Below are 18,203 nucleotides of genomic sequence, written 5' to 3' on the forward strand. Positions count from 1 at the left end.
ACTTGGCGCCCCCCCCCCCCCAATACCCCATAGATCGCCGACCACCAATGGTTTTCCTTTGGATCCCTTCAATAGTGAATCTTCTAGAAAGCTTCTGTCTAGCCCAGCCCTCCATTTTCCAGATCCCTGGAGGCGCAAAGGGGGGAAAGATTGTAATTCAAACATAAATACCCTGGTCCAGGTAGAAATCAACCGCCATCAGCCAAAGGGAGAAATCCACTCCGCGGCAACAGATAAGGTTGATGGTTTGGGGTGGCCTTATTGACGATTTCTTGAGAAAACTGCCTTCCCCGGAGAACACAGTCCAGTATTCTGCCTCTGGTCCCTCGAGACTCCTGGGCTCACTCCTCGTCTCCACTTCCTGTCCTCTGGGCTCTGATGGGTGATGCTCCAGGTCCTGGTCCTGCACATGCAAACAGCCAGCGGCCACAGGGAACAACAGGAGGAGGTGGGGACCCAACAGGTCGGCCCCATCCACACTGGGGTGAAACCAGAGGGATGGATCAGCAGTGAGAACACAGGCAGCTCCTTTGGGATGGCTGCTGGGGAGAGGGGACACAGAAGGATGCAGAAGTTCTTCCCTCCAGCCAGCAATGTGCAGGGCAAGGTCTCCCAAGATTAGTGAGATTTGCTCCCAGGACAGTGAAGCTAGAGAAGCCTGTCCAGGGATGTATAAAAGAAATCAATTTCCAAAGGACCCAGAAGCTGTGACTGCTTAGGACTAAATACAAACACTCTTGCAAACACCGCAAGCATATACAGGCTGTGCTACACGTCAGCAAGGAGGGAACCAGTTTTCCTTTACCCTCACCTCTCCCAGAGCCCATATCTGGTGAGAGTGAGGCTGGACACTCAACTCTCTGTCCCCCCAAACATTTCCTGCTTCCAAGTGTCAGGAGGGGATGAAATCCTGTCCTCTCCCCACTCCCCTCATGACAGCTTAAAGGGCAGAACTACTGCTTCGGGGTGGCTTCCCAAGGGTGGCCCCAATGTCATGTTTTTCAAAAATGGCCACCCCTCAGTCTGTTTGAGGGCTTTTCATAGGAGAAATCTCATGGGAGGTGAGGTGGCAGTGGAGGTGTGGCCTGCAGTAGTTAAAACCAACATTCCCAGACAAACTATTACCAAGGAGGTTGGATTTTGCTTTTTCGAGGTGATCCTCCACATGTAAGATAAGGAACAGGAGTCCCAGTTTAACTAATTAAGCTCAGTGGGGCACAGGATGTAGTCCAGGAGTGCAGGTCACAGCTTCTGAGTGGCCACAGGACAATAGGCTTCTCGACCATTGGTCACAAACTCAGGTCATTTGGCCTGACACCCAGCAAAGGGCTGGAGTGGTAGGAAACCTTCAGTTAGATCAACCCCACTGGATGCCCCCCTGCTGGAAGGCAATGGTTGAGGATAACTGAATGGATAAAGAAGATGTGGTGTATATACATAATGGAATATCAGCCATAAAAAGAATGAAATAATGTCATTTGCAGCAATGTGGATGGACCTAGAGATGATCATGCTAAGTAATTCAGAATGAGAAAGACAAATACCATATATCACTTATATGTGGAATCAAGAAAATGATACAAATGAACTTATTTACAAAACAAATATACTCACAGACATAGAAAACAAACTTATAGTTACCAAAGGGGAAAGGCGGGGAGGGATAAATTAGGAGATAAATTAGGGATTAAGAGGTACACACTACTATATATAAAATAGATAAACAACAAGAACCTACTGTAGAGCACAGGGAACTAAATTCAATATCTTGTAATAATCTACAATGGAAAAGAATCTGAATAAAAATCTATCTATACCTATCTGAATCACTTTGCTGTACACCTGAAACTAACACAACATTGTAAATCAACTATATGTCAATTAAAAAAAAAGAGGGTGACCCTCTCCTGGACCCTTTCTCTCTTCTCAGTCTCCACTAACTGAAGTGCTGGCCCTGACCCTAAACTCAGCCTCCTTCCCCAGCTCTACTGCATCTGACATCCAGGACGCAGCACGGGGCTGAGGCGGATTGGGGCAGGGGGCCTGGCCCTCAGAGTAGCTGACCCTGGGTGAGAACCCCGTCTCTGGCCCAGGCTCTTCCTACAGATGGGAGAGGGTCCCCTGAGGACAAAGGCCTGCTTGGAACACAGGAGCTCCTGGTGGGGAGGAGGTGTCCGATCATCAGGAAGCATCTTGACACCGGTTTCCGTGGAAACCAGGGTGGGTATTTGTGGAAGAGGCTGACCCCGTCAGGCTGCAGGGCCGAAGGATCACCCTGGCCGCGGGGGAGAGAAAGGCCAGGGGTGGGTGGCCAGGGAGGGGGCCGTGCAGTGAGATGAGAGGAGCGGGTGGCATTAGGGAAATTGTGGGCAGGGTTTGGGGGGATAGGTGTATGAGAAGGTAGAGAAGGAGGGGTCTCCGGACCCTGGTTGTGATCAGCGAGACCAGAGGAAACAACGGGCGACAGAAGAGGCTGAAGAGCGCGGCTGACACTCAGGAGGAAGCTGCCAACTCACAAGGCAGTGTTGGTGGAGTGGGGGACGCAGCTGCCCATGACACCTGCAGGCCACTCCCCTCCAGGGCACAGCAGGTAGAAAGGAGGATGGGGGGAGCAAGGCCCACATTGGGAATGTGGATGGGCCGCCGGCAGGAGGTAGAGGCTCCAGTTCATAAAACCCCATGAGGCCCCACCAGCCTCCAGGAGGGGAACTGTCCCCCTCACCACCTCCAACCACATGCCCAGGACAGCTCTTCCCTCTGGGGGTGCCTGTGGTCCCGGGAGAAGACCAGTCCAGAGACACACAGCGCTGCTCCCTCTTCCAGATGAGGCCACGTGAGGATTATGTAGGGAGCGCATTCGTTTGTGGCTGCTCATGACTCCCTCTCAGTTCTGGGGTCCAGGAGCTGCAAGACCCAAGTGAGGGTCGGAGAGGACAGAGGTGCTCCTGTCATCTCTGCGAGAAGAGCTGGCCTGGCTGAGGGTGGCAGCACAGGGGGCAGGGATTGAAAGGTGTAGGGAGAGCCTTTCAAGCTGGTGCTCTGGACTCCAGAGGGCAGAGACCTCCAAGAGAGCAGGAGCCGAGGAAGGTCAATGACAGAGGAATATGCCCACTAGGGCAGATGGGGGTGGGGGGTGGGGCGTGGGAGGGTCTCCAGCACACGGCCCCACCAGCATCCTGGCGACTGGGAGAGCACCTGGCCTGTGGTGCAGGAAGGATGGTCCATCTCAAGACACCCCACTCCACACTCCCCAGGCCACCTTCTGACTGGGTTTCCTGGTTATCAGATACTGAAGAGGGGGTTCCCGCACAAGAAAGGGGTTGCCTTTCCCCACACCCTGTAAAGTGGGTGTCAGTCGATGGCAAATACATCCAGACATGTGTGATGCTGGCGAGCATCCGCTTGGCACCAAGAGCAGAGCGACTCTGAGCAGAGAGGCCATTTGGTTTCCATCTTGGCTCGTGGTGACTGAACCCACTGTGGCCTCTGAGAAGCCCCGGCAACAGCAGCAGGCTGGGGCTCCAACATCACATCTGAACTGTTCCTCCCCACGGCTGCCGGTAGATCTGACACTAAACCACTGCACCTGTGGTAAACCACTGGCCTCGGGTTCCCACCTGCAACAGGAGTGGCCAGAGTGACCATATTCTTGAGCCTCTGCCCCCACCACAGGAGGGGTCAGGGGAGAAAGGGGAAAGTTGAGGGGACCATCCTGGGACAGACAGGTGATGGGGAGAGGAGCACAAGATCAGGGTCTCCACCTCTCTTTCACATGACTGTGTGGGTTCCCTCAGGGAGGGTGGGCCTGACCTCTTAGCTCTTTGCTGCATCGCGTATTATTTCTAAAAAGTAAAGCACGATGTAGTATTCTAAATTATGTTGAACAAACTTTGGGATTAAGAAGAACAGAAAATCAAAGGAATATTTCACAATACTTATAGTGTAATAATCACCTACACCTTCAGTTTTCCACACAGGTTTGCACTCCTTAGTCTTCCAAGCCCCATGGGGCTGTGAGGTAACATCATTCCTCCATATTACAGCCAAGGACACTGAAGCGAGAGGATGTGGCTTCAAGAGGGGCTCAGGACAGAGCCCAGCACTGATGAAGACCAGGAGGAGCAGGTGTGCCCAATGGCAGACCTCTAGTCTACCCAGAAGTGATGCTCTACACATGGATAAAAACTCATAGAGATGGGGGTGGCAGAGATGAGCATGACCTTTTTGGGTTAAATGAGTTAATATATATTAAAATATTAAGATGATAATTTACACCTTACTCTAAACAATAATGTTAATAATAGAACTTATGTGAGAATTACAGAAAGAATCAGAAAACAAAATCCAACAATTTGCTGTTTATAAGTTACAGATATATAGCAAAATATATACACAAATTTTAAAAATAAAATGCCGAGCTAAATGAACTCTCATGCAAATGCAAATTCAAAAAAGCAAGGGGCTTCCATTATGATATTTGGAAAAGAGAAGTTGAAGCTAGAAGCATTAAAAGAGGCAAAGAGGGCACTAAAAGGCACAGTTTTTCAATATGTCACTATTAAACATATATGCCCAAAATATGGTAATTACTTGATCATTTGTACCCTGCCTATTTCTTAAGAAGATAACTGCACAACTAACAAAGCAACAACATACATAAAAAAGAAACAGAAATTAAAGCAAAATAGAAATACGTAAAGAAAAAAACACACAAAATTAGACTGTGATTTGACTAGGTAAATGAGTGTTCTTACCTACTTTGGGGTCACAGAGCCCTTCCAAAATGTGCTGAGTGCTACAGACCCCCTTCCCAGAATAATTCATGCATGCACATATCCACACAGCTTTGTTCAATCCCCAGCGTCCATGACCTCTGAAACCCCTGCATGCTCATGGACTCCCAGGCAGTCCTTAGACCCCAGGTTAAGAACTCTGAAGTAAAGTTAGAGAGAGTATGGATTTGAATAAAATAATATAAAAACTGATTTAACAAATAGAACTGATGGAGTAAAAACACGTTTCTTGAGAGTACACAAATGTCTTATAAAAACTGATAATATATTCAGGCCCAGAAAAGTTCTATGGACACTTAGAAATGTTGACACCACCACGTACCAAAAGAAGTAACAGCCATAACCTCAGCATTCATCACTGGGAAATGTTAAATTAATAATAACAATAATAATAGTTGGGCCAAAGGGAAAGTCCTAAGGACAACAGCAAAAGACAACACATGTCAACATTACAGAGCGCAGAAAAAGCTCTAACTGTAAGAAAAAAAAATCATAGGCTAAAGTACCCCCATTTACTAGAAATATTAAAAATGATTAACTGTATCTAAATAATCTTAGAAATGTAAAGTATTAAGTCAAAAAAAAAAAAGAAAGAAAAGAGCAGAATACATGTACTTTGACAAACAATTCAATTAGTAAACAGAACCAAGAACTGGAGCTTTACAACACTCAACAACTAAAAGAAGGAAAAAATGTAAGACAATAAAACAAAAACAAACAACTAAACTCAAGGACGATTAAAATATTACCAAGATGATCTCTTATAATATCACACTGTTTGAGAACCTAAATAAATGAAAAGATTTAAAAATACATAAGAAATCAGTGAAAGAATTTGAACTGAAAGGACAAGGTTCTGCTCACACTTCCTACAAAGAAAGTACCTGCCTGGTCTGACCATGGTTTTGTGAGTCTGTCAACCCTTCAGAAAGGGGATTTTAATCCCCATGTTACAGAGTCAAAAGGAAGAAAGGAGATGCAGGGGAGGAAGAGAAAAAGTGCATATTCAAAAATGTGAGAACAGCATAAATGAGCTGAGAGAAGCTGGGCGTGAGTGGGGTGCATCTGGGCGTGGTGGGAACACTGAGATGCTTGCTCGCGCGGGTAACCCAGGCTGGCTAAAATGGGGGTTTACGTGCAGAAGACCCCTGAAGGTTGGTTTTAAGGAGAGTGGTGACATGTGCAAAATGATGCTTGAAAAAAAAAAATTTGGCTGGTGCACAGTGTGCGGGGACAGATATCAAAAGTAGGAAGCCGACAACTGGCCAAGGCTGAGGCCAAATGCTGGGACAGCAGCGGGCGAGGAGGTAGATCTTGGGGGGGCGATGTCCCACCTGCACTGAGCAGGGGTGTCAGTACTCTGTCTTCACTCTCACTGGTGACTGAAGACCCTCCGTGCAGGCTGCCTGCAGACAGTGCCTGGCACTGCCCGGTCAGGATGGTCCACCTGCTCACGCAGAGGCTCTGCGGGGCCTGGAGAGCTGGTTCAATGCTCCACAGACTCACACAGCAGAGAGGAGCTGGACAGAGCTGATCTTCCCAGCCCAACAGACCTGTTGTTTTAACATCTCTGGCCTACCAAGCCCCACTTAAGAAGTAACCACTATGGCTTTCCCATTTTCATTCATCTAAACTATACACAGCTGCCCAGCTGAGCTTCTCATAAGCTGAAATAACTAGTGTGACCATGATGGGTTCGTGGGATTTCAACCAGAGACTTGGAAAGCTTCAAAATAGCTCAGACTGCGTCCTCCCCGCACTAGCTCTGAGGAGCCCGGGGAGCCAGAACTAAAGATCCTTGTGGACACACAAAGGCCTGGGACAAACGCTTACCAACCAGCCAGACACGGCACTGCCTGAGCCCATCCCTGGGGTGGTGGGCAGAGGTCTGAGACAGGATGGCCACCTTCAAGCTCTGCTCTGGACGATGCCATCTGGGAGATGCTGGGGCTGCCTGGGAGCCAGCACAGGCTCACAGCCTGCTATGCAGGGGAACCTTCTAATCACCTGGGGAGCTTTAAAAACATGCCACTGTCAGAGCCCCACCTCTGGGGATGCCCATTTGAACTGGTCAGGGCAGGACGCAGACAATGGTATTCATTAAACCACCCCCAGGGGGGAGGACAGAAAGGACAGGACACAGACACACTGCTGCTGCGGGGACGGCGTGCAGTAAGTGTCCTGCCCAGGGTGCCGCACCCAGGACACAAGCTGGAGAGAGGGAGGGAAAGCCTGGCTGAAGGGGGGGGGCCCTGCCATGTCGGGAACCAGACAGGGATGCACCTCCCCTGAAGGTGGGGCAGGGGTCACTGTGGGTCTCCATCCTCAATTGCCAGCCGACAAAGCACGTTCATGCGTGGTCCTACTCTGAACAGGAGCCTTGCACCAGCCCTTAGGGGAATGTGGCCAGTCCCAATATGCCCACCTCACGGAAGGGGTCACCAAGGTGAGGGAGGGGCCAGAACTGGAACTTGAACCCAGACCTTCTGACTGAATCACCTTCTATCCCCTTGCACCAGAGGGCGGAGGGGAGGCTGCAAAGCGCCGACCAGAGACGGGCCCTGATGATGTCCAAGGCATGCTGTGGTTGGGGCCCTAGGTCTGGTGGAGGGTTACCCCGGGGGAACAGTGAGCCTTTGGCCGGGCTGAGCCAGAGCCAGGCTGCACCGTCTGCCAGCCTCTGGGACCATGCCTCCACCTCCTGGAAGAGCTGCCAGCCAGAACCGCCCTCATCTAACCCACATCAAGGGCTGAGAGAGCACACAGGGGCCTCACTCCCACACCCAGGATGAGTCCTCCAGACCCTCCCTCTGCTCTGTCACCTGAGCTGGCCGTCCCCACCAGTGCCCGAGGTGGGCTGCTGACGCGTCTACTTTGGATCCATTTTCCTTCAGTTGATTGGACCGCGAACACAGTTACTTCTTCTAAAAGTGCCTGATGTTAGAGCTCATCTGACATTTTCATGGGTTTAACTCCACTTTCTCCCTCTGACGTTTATTCTTCTTCTGGACTCTGGAAAAAGCGAATAGAGGGCAAAACTAAACCCCATTGGGTCACAGGTGAGCACAAGACAACTGAGAGCCGGCTGTGCCCTGGCGCCCTGGCCCTTGGCCTCCCTCCCCACCCCACCCAGTCCCCCTGCTGGGCCAGGGCCGCGGAGGGGGGCCAGGCCCTGCCACCAGGGTGGGCGGGCATTTCCAGGAGGCACTGGTCTGGGGAGGCGGGCAGGCCTCACAGATGAGCGGGGGGCAGGGCTCCAGCTGGCAGAGGCGCAGGCCGTGGTGCCAGCCCCTCCTCTAGAGCTTGTCCCCTGCATGGACCTTCTGGTGGCGGATGAGGTGCGAGCTGCCCCGGAAGGCTTTGCCACAGCGGTTGCACTCATAGGGCCTCTCCCGTGTGTGGGTCTTGTAGTGCTCGATGAGGGCCGAGCGGTGCCGGAAGGCCTTGCCGCACTCATTGCACACGTAGGGCTTCCGTCCCGTGTGGATGCGCTGGTGCTGGATGAGGGCCGAGCTGTGACAGAAGGCCTTGCCGCACTGGCCACACTCGTAGGGCTTCTCGCCGGTGTGGATGCGCTGGTGCTCGATGAGCGAGGAGCTCTGGCTGAAGGCCTTGCCGCACTTGTGGCACTTGTAAGGCTTCTCACCCGTGTGCGTCTTGCGGTGCTCAATGAGGTTGGAGCTCTGGCTGAAGGCCTTCCCGCACTCCTCGCATGCATATGGCTTCTTGCCTGTGTGGATCCTCTGGTGCCGGATGAGGTGGGACCGGTGGCAGAAGGCCTTCCCACAGAGCTCGCACTCGTGCGGTTTCTTCAGTGTGTGGATCTTCCGGTGCTGGCTCAGGCCCGAACTCTGGTTGAAGGATTTCCCGCACTCCTTACATTGATAGGGCTTCTCCCCGGTGTGGATGCGTTCGTGCTTCCGGAGGCTCGAGCTCCGACTGAAGTCCTTCCCGCACTCTCTGCATGCGTATGGCCTCTTCCCGGTGTGGGTCTTCTGGTGTTGAGCGAGGGCAGAGCTCTGGCGGAAGGCCTTGCCGCACTCCCGGCACTCGTAGGGCTTCTCCCCCGTGTGGATGGCCTGATGCCGCAGCAGGTGAGAGCTCTGGCTGAAGGCCTTGCCGCACTCACAGCACTCGTAGGGCTTCTCCCCCGTGTGGATCACCAGGTGCCTGAGCAGGTGCGAGCTCTGGCTGAAGGCCTTGCCGCACTCGCGACACGCATAGGGCTTGGCTGGCTGTGCAGTCCTGTGAGGCCCCTCGGGTCCCGAGTCCCCCCTGCCCGCCGTCTCCCCATCGGGCTTACCGGACACTTCCCCGCTGTCGATTATCTGGCACATAGTCAGGTCTGATTTCTGGAAGAAGGTTGGGCTGGACAGCTCATCGTCCTGGGGTCTGTCTCCTGGGGGGATGCTCTGATGCTGGATGGGGCTCGAGCACATACTGATATTCCCCTCATAATCGTCCTGCTCCCCCAGAGGGATCTCCTTGTAGATGACAGCCATCTGCTCTAAACCCCTTTCCTGAAGAAAAGGGTCCCCCGGGTCCTCCTCCGGGAAAAGGTTTGTCTGCATCTCCAACCGGTCCTCAAACACGAAAGCGTCACCCAGCTTGGCTGCCGGGGGAATCTCCATTGTGGGTCCGGGCTCAGCCCCAGTGACTGTTTCTCTTTGGGACACACTTACTGCTCTCAGATTCTGAAAAGAAAACAAGAGACACTGTCAAGTCAACAAGTCAAGCACCTAGTAGGTGCCAGAGTCTAAGGAAGATATAACCAAAGACACAATCTTGCCCTTGAGATGGTCCTTACTGAGTTAGAGACAAGTCTGACTTGCCAGAAACAACTGCAAGGAAGACAGACAGACAGACAATGCCACACTGTGGTGTCCAGATTCTAAAGGCTCAGGGTGTCCAGAAAGGTGGGCAAGGACAGGAAGTGGAGCCATTCTGAAAAAGGGGCAAGACTCCAGCTACCGGAGGAGGTTGGAGCTGGGGTCTTGTTGGGAAAGAGAGAGCACACACTCCTCTCCTACGATCGGTCGGCTGCAGGCCTCCAGCCCAGAGCCCCAGCTGGAGCCCTGGGAGTCAGCCCTTCTCATTCCCGCCGGCACATCCCGTCCTGTCTACTTCCCGTCTTTACTGAAGGGGTCTCTGCCTCTCTCCTTGCTGCCACTGGGCAGTTCAGGCCTCGGTGTGACTCGCCTCCCCGCTGGCTGCCTACCTCCAGCTTCCCCCCTCCCCCCAGCCCTTTCTCTACGTGGATGCCAAGGTCAAACGCCCAAAACACAGTCCTGATTGTGGCATGCCCCTTCTCAGGAGCTTGCAGCAGCCCAAGTCCTCCACATCCGGCCATGCGGCCCTGTCCCCTGCTTCTCCTTCCACACCCTCCCAAACTTCCAGCTCCACCACTCACACATGCTGCTGTTTCTTCCTCCTGACTGGTCCCCACTCTTCTCACATGGCCACTTGCTCATCCTTCCAGACTCAGTTCAAATGTCCCCTCTTCCCTGTACCCTCAGACTCTGACAATCTTGGGCACGTGGCCTTGGTGACCGTGGAGCATGGGGCACATGTCCATCACAGCACTCACCACCTGGAGGGCAAATGTCATGGCAGGACTTTCCCCACCACTGCCTGCGAGCTCCCCAAGGGCAAATTCGGGGCTCTTCCATATTGGAATCCCCAGCTCTCAGCATAGCCACTCAATCATTATACACACATTTATTGAATAAATAAATGATTGAACGGAGGAAAAGTTATTTGTGTTTGTGTTAGAACTGCTTACCACACTTTTATTTTATTTTGCCAAAGTACTCTTTATTCAAATAAGTCAGTTATCTGGGAGATATGAATAAATGAAACATACAAAAGCAGAGCTGCTCCGGTTGAAGGGGGTGTTTTCGGAGGGACAAGGAAGGAGACTAGAACACCCCACTCAGCCCCCCATCCCACTGTGGGGGCCCAGAGGGAGCTCCGCAGGACCCCATCCACAAACTGCTATGCAACCTCCAGGGAAACTCTTCAGGTACCATAATGATGACAACTCGAGTTTATTGAGCAACTACTGTGTGCCAAGGCACGGCTAGACCTTTTACAAGCATATCTCATGTATTCCTCAGGATTCCATACAAAGGTACTATCATCCTTACACTGAAGTCAGACAGGAACTGCCTCAAAAAGACATACTAAATTAATCAGAATAGTCATGATGGAACTCATTCCTATTTGGAATTTTTCTTTTAATGAATTTTCAGCCAGTAGAAAGGCCAGATGTGAAAAAAAGCACAGAACTGCAATATCCTCAAGAAGCCTGTGTCAGACTTCCCTGGTGGTGCAGTGGTTGAGAATCCACCTGCCAATTCAGGGGACGTAGGTTCAAGCTCTGGTCCGGGAAGATCCCACATGCTGTGGAGCAACTAAGCCCGTGTGCCACAACTACTGAAGCTCCCAAGCCACAACTACTGAAGCACGCGTGCCTAGAGTCTGTGCTCCGCAACAAGAGAAGCCACTGCAATGAGAGGCCAGTGCACCTCAACGATGAGTAGCCCCCGCTCGCGGCAACTAGAGAAAGCCCATGCACAGCAACAAAGACCCAACGCAGCCAGAAATAAATAAATAAATAAATAAATTTTTTTTAAAAAAAGCCTGTGATCACTCCCACTCCTCTTCACAACCACGGTCTCCACTCCCCCCCGCCTCCCGACCTCCTCAAACCTCACGTCCCATTTTCACCCTGGTCCACCCCTTCCCCATCTAGCTTAGACTACAGCGTGTCTAACTATGAGCGTCACTTCAACCAGCTCTCTGACCAGCATCACATTCCTCACCTCCCTGCCCTGCCACTAACCACCCACCTCCTCTGCCAGCTCCTAAGATGCTGAATGTTGCCAAGGAAAATCATACGACTGCGTCTGGCACGGAGACAAACTTCAAGTTTCCAATTTCAGCTGGGACTTCAGCTCCAGCATCTAATGACCTCCTTACGGCCAAGCCCTCTCTTCTAGGTCCTCACTTCCTCCCCCCTTTGGAAGGCCTCCCCAAGACATCCCTCTCAAAACCCTTCATTTCAGAGACTGCACATTGGCACTCTGGGGATCCTGCCACAGACACGTTGTGTTTGGCTCTCAAAGAGTCAGGCTTTTCCTTTTTGTTTGACTTAGCTGCCAATATTTAAAACTCAGTAGCTTTTCCCATGAAAAACTGGACGATGTGACAATACGAGCCCACCCTTCACTAACCCACCTTGCTGGCCAACCTATCCTCACTACCAGGCCCCACTTCATTCCCTTGGTTTCTTTTACCACCCTAATTTTCATGCCCTCTGACCCGTCTTTCTCAGTATCTGGGGATTGTGCCTCCACCTACCTGCTAAATCCTGGTGTTTCCGAGGTTCCCTCCTCGGGGGTTTTCCATTCCCACTATGTACCAGCTACACGCTGAAGTCTCCACTGTGTTGAAAAAGTTGGCGATACTTTATCTGTGCCCAACGATGTTTTAAATATTCTGGGACCAAAAATCCAAAGGTCTGGAACCCCACGTTTCCCACCTCTCTCGGGCCTTCCCCAGCTCCTCCTGCCTCCGTCACTCCATCCTCCTGGGACCCCCAGGGCCTGGGCACCCGGCCGACCCTCGGGCCAGTCAGGGCCTCCTGGCTGGAGGCCAGAGAGCGGCCGCGGACCGGCACCTGCTTCCACGGACGGGGGCCGTCCACACCTGCGCCACCGAAGGGAGAGGTGGCCACACTGGCTGCCGCGGAGCCACTCACCTAGGCCGGGGCGGGGCCGCTCACCTGAGCGGGGGCGGGGCCGCGGGCGAGAGGGGCGGGTCCGCACGTGAGCTGCTCCTGCCCGCGGCCGTGGCCTAGCTCGGCTGCGGCTGCTGACGCGAAGCCCGCGGCTGCCCGAGAGCCCGAGCCCCGCCCCCTCCCGCGGCACTTCCGGGACCGCTCTAGGCCGCGCGGAGGCCAGTGTCTCACTGGTCCCGCAACGCAGTACGCGACGCCGCCTGGACGCGGGGGTCCGGGTCGCAGGACTGGGGTCGGGAGGGGTCGTCCGGTCGGCTCAGGGCTCCGGGCTGTCCCCGAGCGCGTCCCGGCTGGGCGGGCGTTGGCGGGAGCGCAGAGGAGGAAACTGAGGCCGGGAGGGGCGGCCGGCTCCTGGGCACCTGTCCTGGGGGTGGGGCCGGCCAGAGGCCTTGTGGCGGCTGTGTCCCCGGGAGAAGGGCAGGCGCGCTCAGGGCTGCGGAGCCCGTTACCCCGTGCAGGCCCGGGATCCTGCTGCGATTCCCTCTCCCTTCCTGGGGAGCTCTGGTCCTGCTTGCTTACCTCGTCCCCACAGAGACAAATGAGGTGATCCCGGAGAGGGCCCAGGAGATGGCAGGGAGCCTAGGCGGGACCCTCTGTGGACCCCACCTCTGCATCTGAGGGATGGCCTCCGTTCAGGTGGCGCCTCTTAGGGGAACCGAAAGGGAAGAGGGGTGTGTTCTTCAGCCTCCGACCCCCCTCACAGAGCTCACTTCTGCTTCTGGTGGCAAGACTTGCCCCTCCACCCAAGGATGGCTGCTGCCATTCTGCCCCTGCTATCTGCCCACCTGTCTTCAGCACCTTCCGTCCTGGCCCTCAGGTGCCTCCTAGCCCCATCCAGGAGTAGGCAGGGGTTCCTAGGGACCCAGTCCAGTGACCTTGTGTGTGTTGGACCACAACCAGCCATGCAGACCTGAGACCATCAAGGGCTGGTTATTTTTTCTCTCACTCCAGCTCCTCCAGTCACAGGAAGGCAAGAGCCACCATTCTGAGCTCCCTGGGGGCTGGTAGGGAGGTGGGGCCCCACCCAAGGGTCTCAGGTGCTTCCTCTTCTGCAACAATCCCCAGAATCCCTACCCCGACACTCCCAGACCAACCTTGGTCACTTTTGCAGCCAGGATCTCATGGCCCGCAGAATAGTTATTGTTAACATGTTGATTATTAACCCATTTTACAGAGGAGGAAAATCAAGGCTCAGAGAAAGGGAGGGTCCCAAGGTGAGGAGCATAAGTGAGAGGCAGACAGAAGGCACTCATCCCACACCCCACCCCTAGGGTATGTAGCCCACGGAGCAGTAATAATCCGCGGCATCTTCAGGTTGCACGGGGCTGATGGTCAGGATGCAGGCATTATGGGCTGCATCCGTGGCTGCCGAGAAGCGGTCAGGGATGTCAGGGGGGCGGTGGTGATCCTCCTCTGAGCGGTAGTGGAGGAGCAAGCGGGGGGCGCTGCCTGCCCGCTGCTGATACCAAGACACGCCGTAGTCCCCGACGGTGGCATAGTGGGGGCTGAGCATGCAGGAGAGTTGAGCCACTTGGCCTGGGAAGACCAGCAGTGTGTCCGGCTGGGTCAGGGTTGGCTGGGAGGCTGAGAGAGACAGATACACTCAGGTCTGGCCTGGGCCCCTTCCTTCCTGTCCCTGCCCCACGAAGTCTTGGTCAGACTCCCAGGAGAATCCTCTCCCAAAAGCTCACAGCCCGGTGCCATGGGATCGTCACTGGGTGGGGCACAGAGCTGGCGACCCCTAAGCCCCCGTTATTGTCATGTTCCCAAGGAGCCATGTTCAGCTAAGGATCTAGAGTTCAGAGGGTGTGCTGGTGGTCTATGGGCTGCCCACCCTCATCCCTTGCCCTGCAGACCCCTATCACTTTGGTCACACTGGCTTGTCCAAACCCTGTCTACAGACTGACAACCCCCAAGAAGCCTCCTGGGCTGTTACTACCCATTTGCTCAGCCTCCGGCCACTGGCTGCTGAAGACCTTCTCAGGGTTAGCTTGTCCGTGAGGTACTGTGGGGTAGAAACCAGCCCACACCAGCTTCTCCTCTGAAAAACTCAAAAGGTGATGAGTCTCTGAGACCCCCAAGAGTCAGAGTCCAAAGGGACCCTAGCAATCTGGTCATTCACAAGTGGGGAAACTGAGGCCCACACAGAGAAGTGACTTGCCTCAAGTCTGGGGCAGGGCCACCTGTGGCCAGTTCTCCTCTCCAACTCAAGGACCCTTCCAAAACCTTCCCCACTGACCACATGGATTTGCTTCCTTACAGGGGGCTTCCAGAGCCAGTGTGCTGTCTCCCACTCCACCCCCGGGTGAGCAAGGCCCAGGGAGGGCTCACCTGCCAGGAGGACCCCAGTCAGAAGGAGAGCCAGATGCCGACAGGCCATGGCCGGAGGCAGGGAGGCAGGTGGGAGTCGCTTGTTGTGTTGGGCTTGCGCTGGGCGTGCTCCAGCTGCTTCAGGGCACACTGGGGAGGCTGCTGGACCACGAAGGGGCATGCAAATCAGCACTGACACGGTGGGAGGGCGGTGCTGGGGCCCAGCAACCAGACCTTATCTTCCCAAACGTCAGCATCCCGGCCCCACAGGGCCTTCTTGAGAACAGAAGCCCGGAAATCCACATGTGCAGTTAGAGCAGGTGGCTGCTCTTCACTGAGGTATAACTCATACGGTCAAGTGCACAAATCTTACATGTATGGCTCGATGATTTTATATATATATATCCCTGCAGCCTCTACCCAGACCAAGATTTAGAACATTTCCATCACCCCAGAAGGCTCCCTCATGCACCTCCCCTGCCAGTAACGCCCTCTTAGCTCCCAGTGGTAACCAAGTGGGACTCTGTGGTTAATCACTTTTGCTGTAGAATGTCAGCTATAAATGGAGTGATAGTGTGTCCTCTTTTGTTTCTGCTTCTTTTGTTAAACATTATAAGAGTCATCCATGTGTGCATATGGATGCAGCAATGTTTAATTCGTTGTCACAGCTGTGTGTAAATCACTGTGTGGATAGCCACAATTAGGTTATCCATCTCCTGTTACTAGCCATTTGGGTGCTTTCATCTTTGGCTATTTCAAGGAGAACCGCTGTGAGCATTCCTGCCTGTGTCGTTGGTGCACCTGAGCTCTGGTTTCTGCTGGGCAGACACCCAGGACGGGGAACATTTCCGTTTAGTGTTGTTTCTTTTTTGGCTGCATCGCACCACGCAGCATGTGGGATCTTAGTTCCCCGACCAGGGATCGAACCCACGCTCCCTGCAGTGAAAGCGCAGAGTCCTAACCACCGGACCGCCAGGGAGGTCCCCTTTCTGTTTAGTTTTAGTAGATACCGCCAGGGTTCCCGACATGGTTGTGCCCATCTGCACTCCTGTTGTGGGTAAGAGAGTTTGCCAGAACGAGGGGAGCTGACTTTGGTTGGGATTCAGCCCGCGTTGGGATTCAGACCTGAATCCCAGGTCCTCCTCCCCTTAACTGCACAACTTCAGCCAAGTTCCCCTCTCTGTGCCTCAGTTTCCTCATCTGGAAACTAAAGACGAGCACTGTGCCAGCCCAAGTGTTGTGAAGATGCAAAGATAGGACTTTGTGGGAGTTCCTTGGTTGCCTAGTGGTTAGGATTCTGGGCTTTCATTGCGTGGCCTAGGTTCAACCCCTGGTAAGGGAACTGAGATCCCACAAGCTGCACGTTGCAGCCAAAAAAAAAAGAAAAGAAAAACAAAAAAAATCATAGATAGGATTTTGTATTCTCTATCCTGATGCTTTGACATCTGGGGCCTTGCTGACCTTGGAGGGACTGGCCCTCCCAGGGTCAGCCAGTCCTAGAGACAGTAACACACTTTTCAAACGCAAACCAACCATTCCTGAGTCCACACTCCCCCGACCACCTTGACCACCTCCCCTACGGGGCTCTGTCCTCCTCCACTTGGGAACTGTAACAAACCAGCTTCTCAATGGCAATCATCTCCTGATCTGCTGGCCTTACCAAATACCTAAAAAATAATAAAAACAAGTTAAAGCAGTGTGCTCTCGTTACGTTTTAGCCTTGAGAGCTCGCTTGGGGAAGGTTACAAAGCTCCCACTGTGGGTCCCGCTCCAGTCCTAACACCTCCTCAGGGCACCTCCATGACACTCAAGACAAAAGACCCCTCCTCGATGGCACTAAAGACAAACACCTTGGAAAACAGAGGGGTGGTCATTGGAGCTGAGGCTCCAGGCCGGGAGTTCCATTCCTTCCAGAATCTGGCTGCAGCCACTCCTGGGCTGTGTTCTGCAGGACACGGGTCCCCAGATTTTGGAAGAAAGTGCCCTCCCTGTAAGTTTGGGAAACGCTGCCCCAGGTCTTTCCCCAGTGCTGCCTCTGAGCACCTGCTGCAGGCTGAGCACCCAGGTAGCACTCAAAAGGGTTACTGCATTCCATCCTCATGCTAACTTGCCCGCGGTGCCGTGAGCGGTGCCTCTCACTGCTTTACAGGTGTGAGCACTGAGGCAAGTCCTGTCCAGAGGCAGAGTGATGCTGACGAGCTGCGGGGAGGATCTGGGCCTCCTCCTGCCTCCTGCCTTGAGCTCTGCCTGAAGAGGGTGGATGAATAGTCTAATCACTGGGAAGCAGTGGCAGGACAGCTAAGAAGGAGGTATCCTGACCCGCCATGAGTCCAGAGGCCCAACCACAACCAGACGGAAAGGGGCAATGCAAACGCTGCACACGCTGGAAAACAATGGCAGTTTCTTACAAAGTTAAACATACTCTCCCCAGAGGACCCAGCAATCCCTCTTGCTGAGATTTACAGTGGAGAGATGGAAACGTCTCTTTACCCAGAGACCTGCAGGTGAGTATCTGTACTGGCTTTACTCATAATCACCCAAAACGGGAAACAATCCAAACAGCAGCAGGTGAGTGGATCCACAGACCGTGGCACCTCCAGGCAGTGGGACCCTCCCGGGTGATGAAAGGAAGGACCCATTGATACCGGTTGACGACCCCGGTGAATCCCGCACGCATGGAGCTAGGTGAAAGCAGCCGCACCTGAAAGGCTCCGAGCTGTCTGCTGCTTCCCTCTCTGTGACGTGGCAGTCTGGAAGAGGTGGGTGCAGGGAACACTGCAGCGCTTGCCAGGGGCTGGGGTGACCACAAAGGGGCATGAAGGAATTTGGGAGAGTGATGGAAATGTTGTGTATCCAGACTGGTGGTGGTTCTGTGAGACTTGTCACAACTGGAAAACACTCAAAAGTGTTTTGTTCACTCAAAAGTGAATTTTACTGTATGTAAACCATAACTCAATAAACTTGATTAAGAAAGGAAAGAAACAAGGACAGAAGAGAGGGAGGCTGGGAGTGAGCCCAGAGCAGGGGGCCTTGAGTTGATAGGGAGCCTGCGAGGTTGGTGAGGATCCCGCTTCTGCTACAGCCATGCCAGCACCCCACCCCTAGGAAACTCCCCTGCTTCCAGCCTGGGAGCTCTGTCTCTACGGGTGAAGGGGTGTGGTCTCTGGACATCCCTGGGCCTTGAGGCTCCAGCCCCCACTAGAGCCCTGCGTCAGGGAATGTCCGGACCCTCCCCAGAGGCCATTACTGGGATACTGGGGGGAAGGCATTTCCTGCCTAGACCTCTTGGCAGCTCCCAC

General features: G+C 53.7%; 2 protein-coding genes and 1 long non-coding RNA gene across 10 annotated transcripts; 1 reads left to right on the plus strand and 2 right to left on the minus strand.

The window, feature by feature from the left end:
- Positions 1-69: 69 nt before the first annotated feature.
- On the minus strand, positions 70-13,164 carry ZNF70 (zinc finger protein 70). Of its 8 annotated transcripts, none has more exons than XR_010836962.1 (3): positions 12,156-12,668; positions 7,616-9,487; positions 70-403 (listed from the first exon to the last, which is right to left on the minus strand). XR_010836962.1 is itself a non-coding variant. In XM_067015424.1 (3 exons), exon 3 carries the CDS (start codon positions 9,422-9,424, stop codon positions 8,090-8,092), a length of 1,335 nt encoding a protein of 444 aa, XP_066871525.1. In that variant the 5' UTR covers positions 9,425-9,487; positions 12,156-12,238; positions 12,556-12,668; the 3' UTR covers positions 4,351-8,089. The 8 variants fall into 8 exon arrangements, 5 of the variants coding, with proteins under 5 accessions (XP_058895276.1, XP_066871525.1, XP_058895278.1 ...); XR_010836960.1 differs by having other exon boundaries at positions 396-479; positions 6,627-9,487; XR_010836961.1 differs by lacking the exon at positions 70-403 and adding an exon at positions 4,351-6,808.
- On the plus strand, positions 12,823-17,871 carry LOC136792718 (uncharacterized). The gene is made up of 3 exons (XR_010836963.1): positions 12,823-13,137; positions 14,857-14,994; positions 17,054-17,871. It is a non-coding gene; the product is annotated as an uncharacterized lncRNA (long non-coding RNA).
- VPREB3 (V-set pre-B cell surrogate light chain 3) lies at positions 13,769-15,031 on the minus strand. Its single transcript, XM_067015425.1, has 2 exons — positions 14,926-15,031; positions 13,769-14,178 (listed from the first exon to the last, which is right to left on the minus strand). The coding sequence occupies exons 1-2, from the start codon at positions 14,972-14,974 to the stop codon at positions 13,862-13,864; spliced, it is 366 nt and encodes a 121-aa protein (XP_066871526.1). The 5' UTR covers positions 14,975-15,031; the 3' UTR covers positions 13,769-13,861.
- Positions 17,872-18,203: the final 332 nt, after the last annotated feature.

The sequence above is a fragment of the Kogia breviceps genome, chromosome 15, assembly GCF_026419965.1.
Source record: "Kogia breviceps isolate mKogBre1 chromosome 15, mKogBre1 haplotype 1, whole genome shotgun sequence".
In the NCBI taxonomy this organism is placed as follows: domain Eukaryota; kingdom Metazoa; phylum Chordata; class Mammalia; order Artiodactyla; family Physeteridae; genus Kogia; species Kogia breviceps.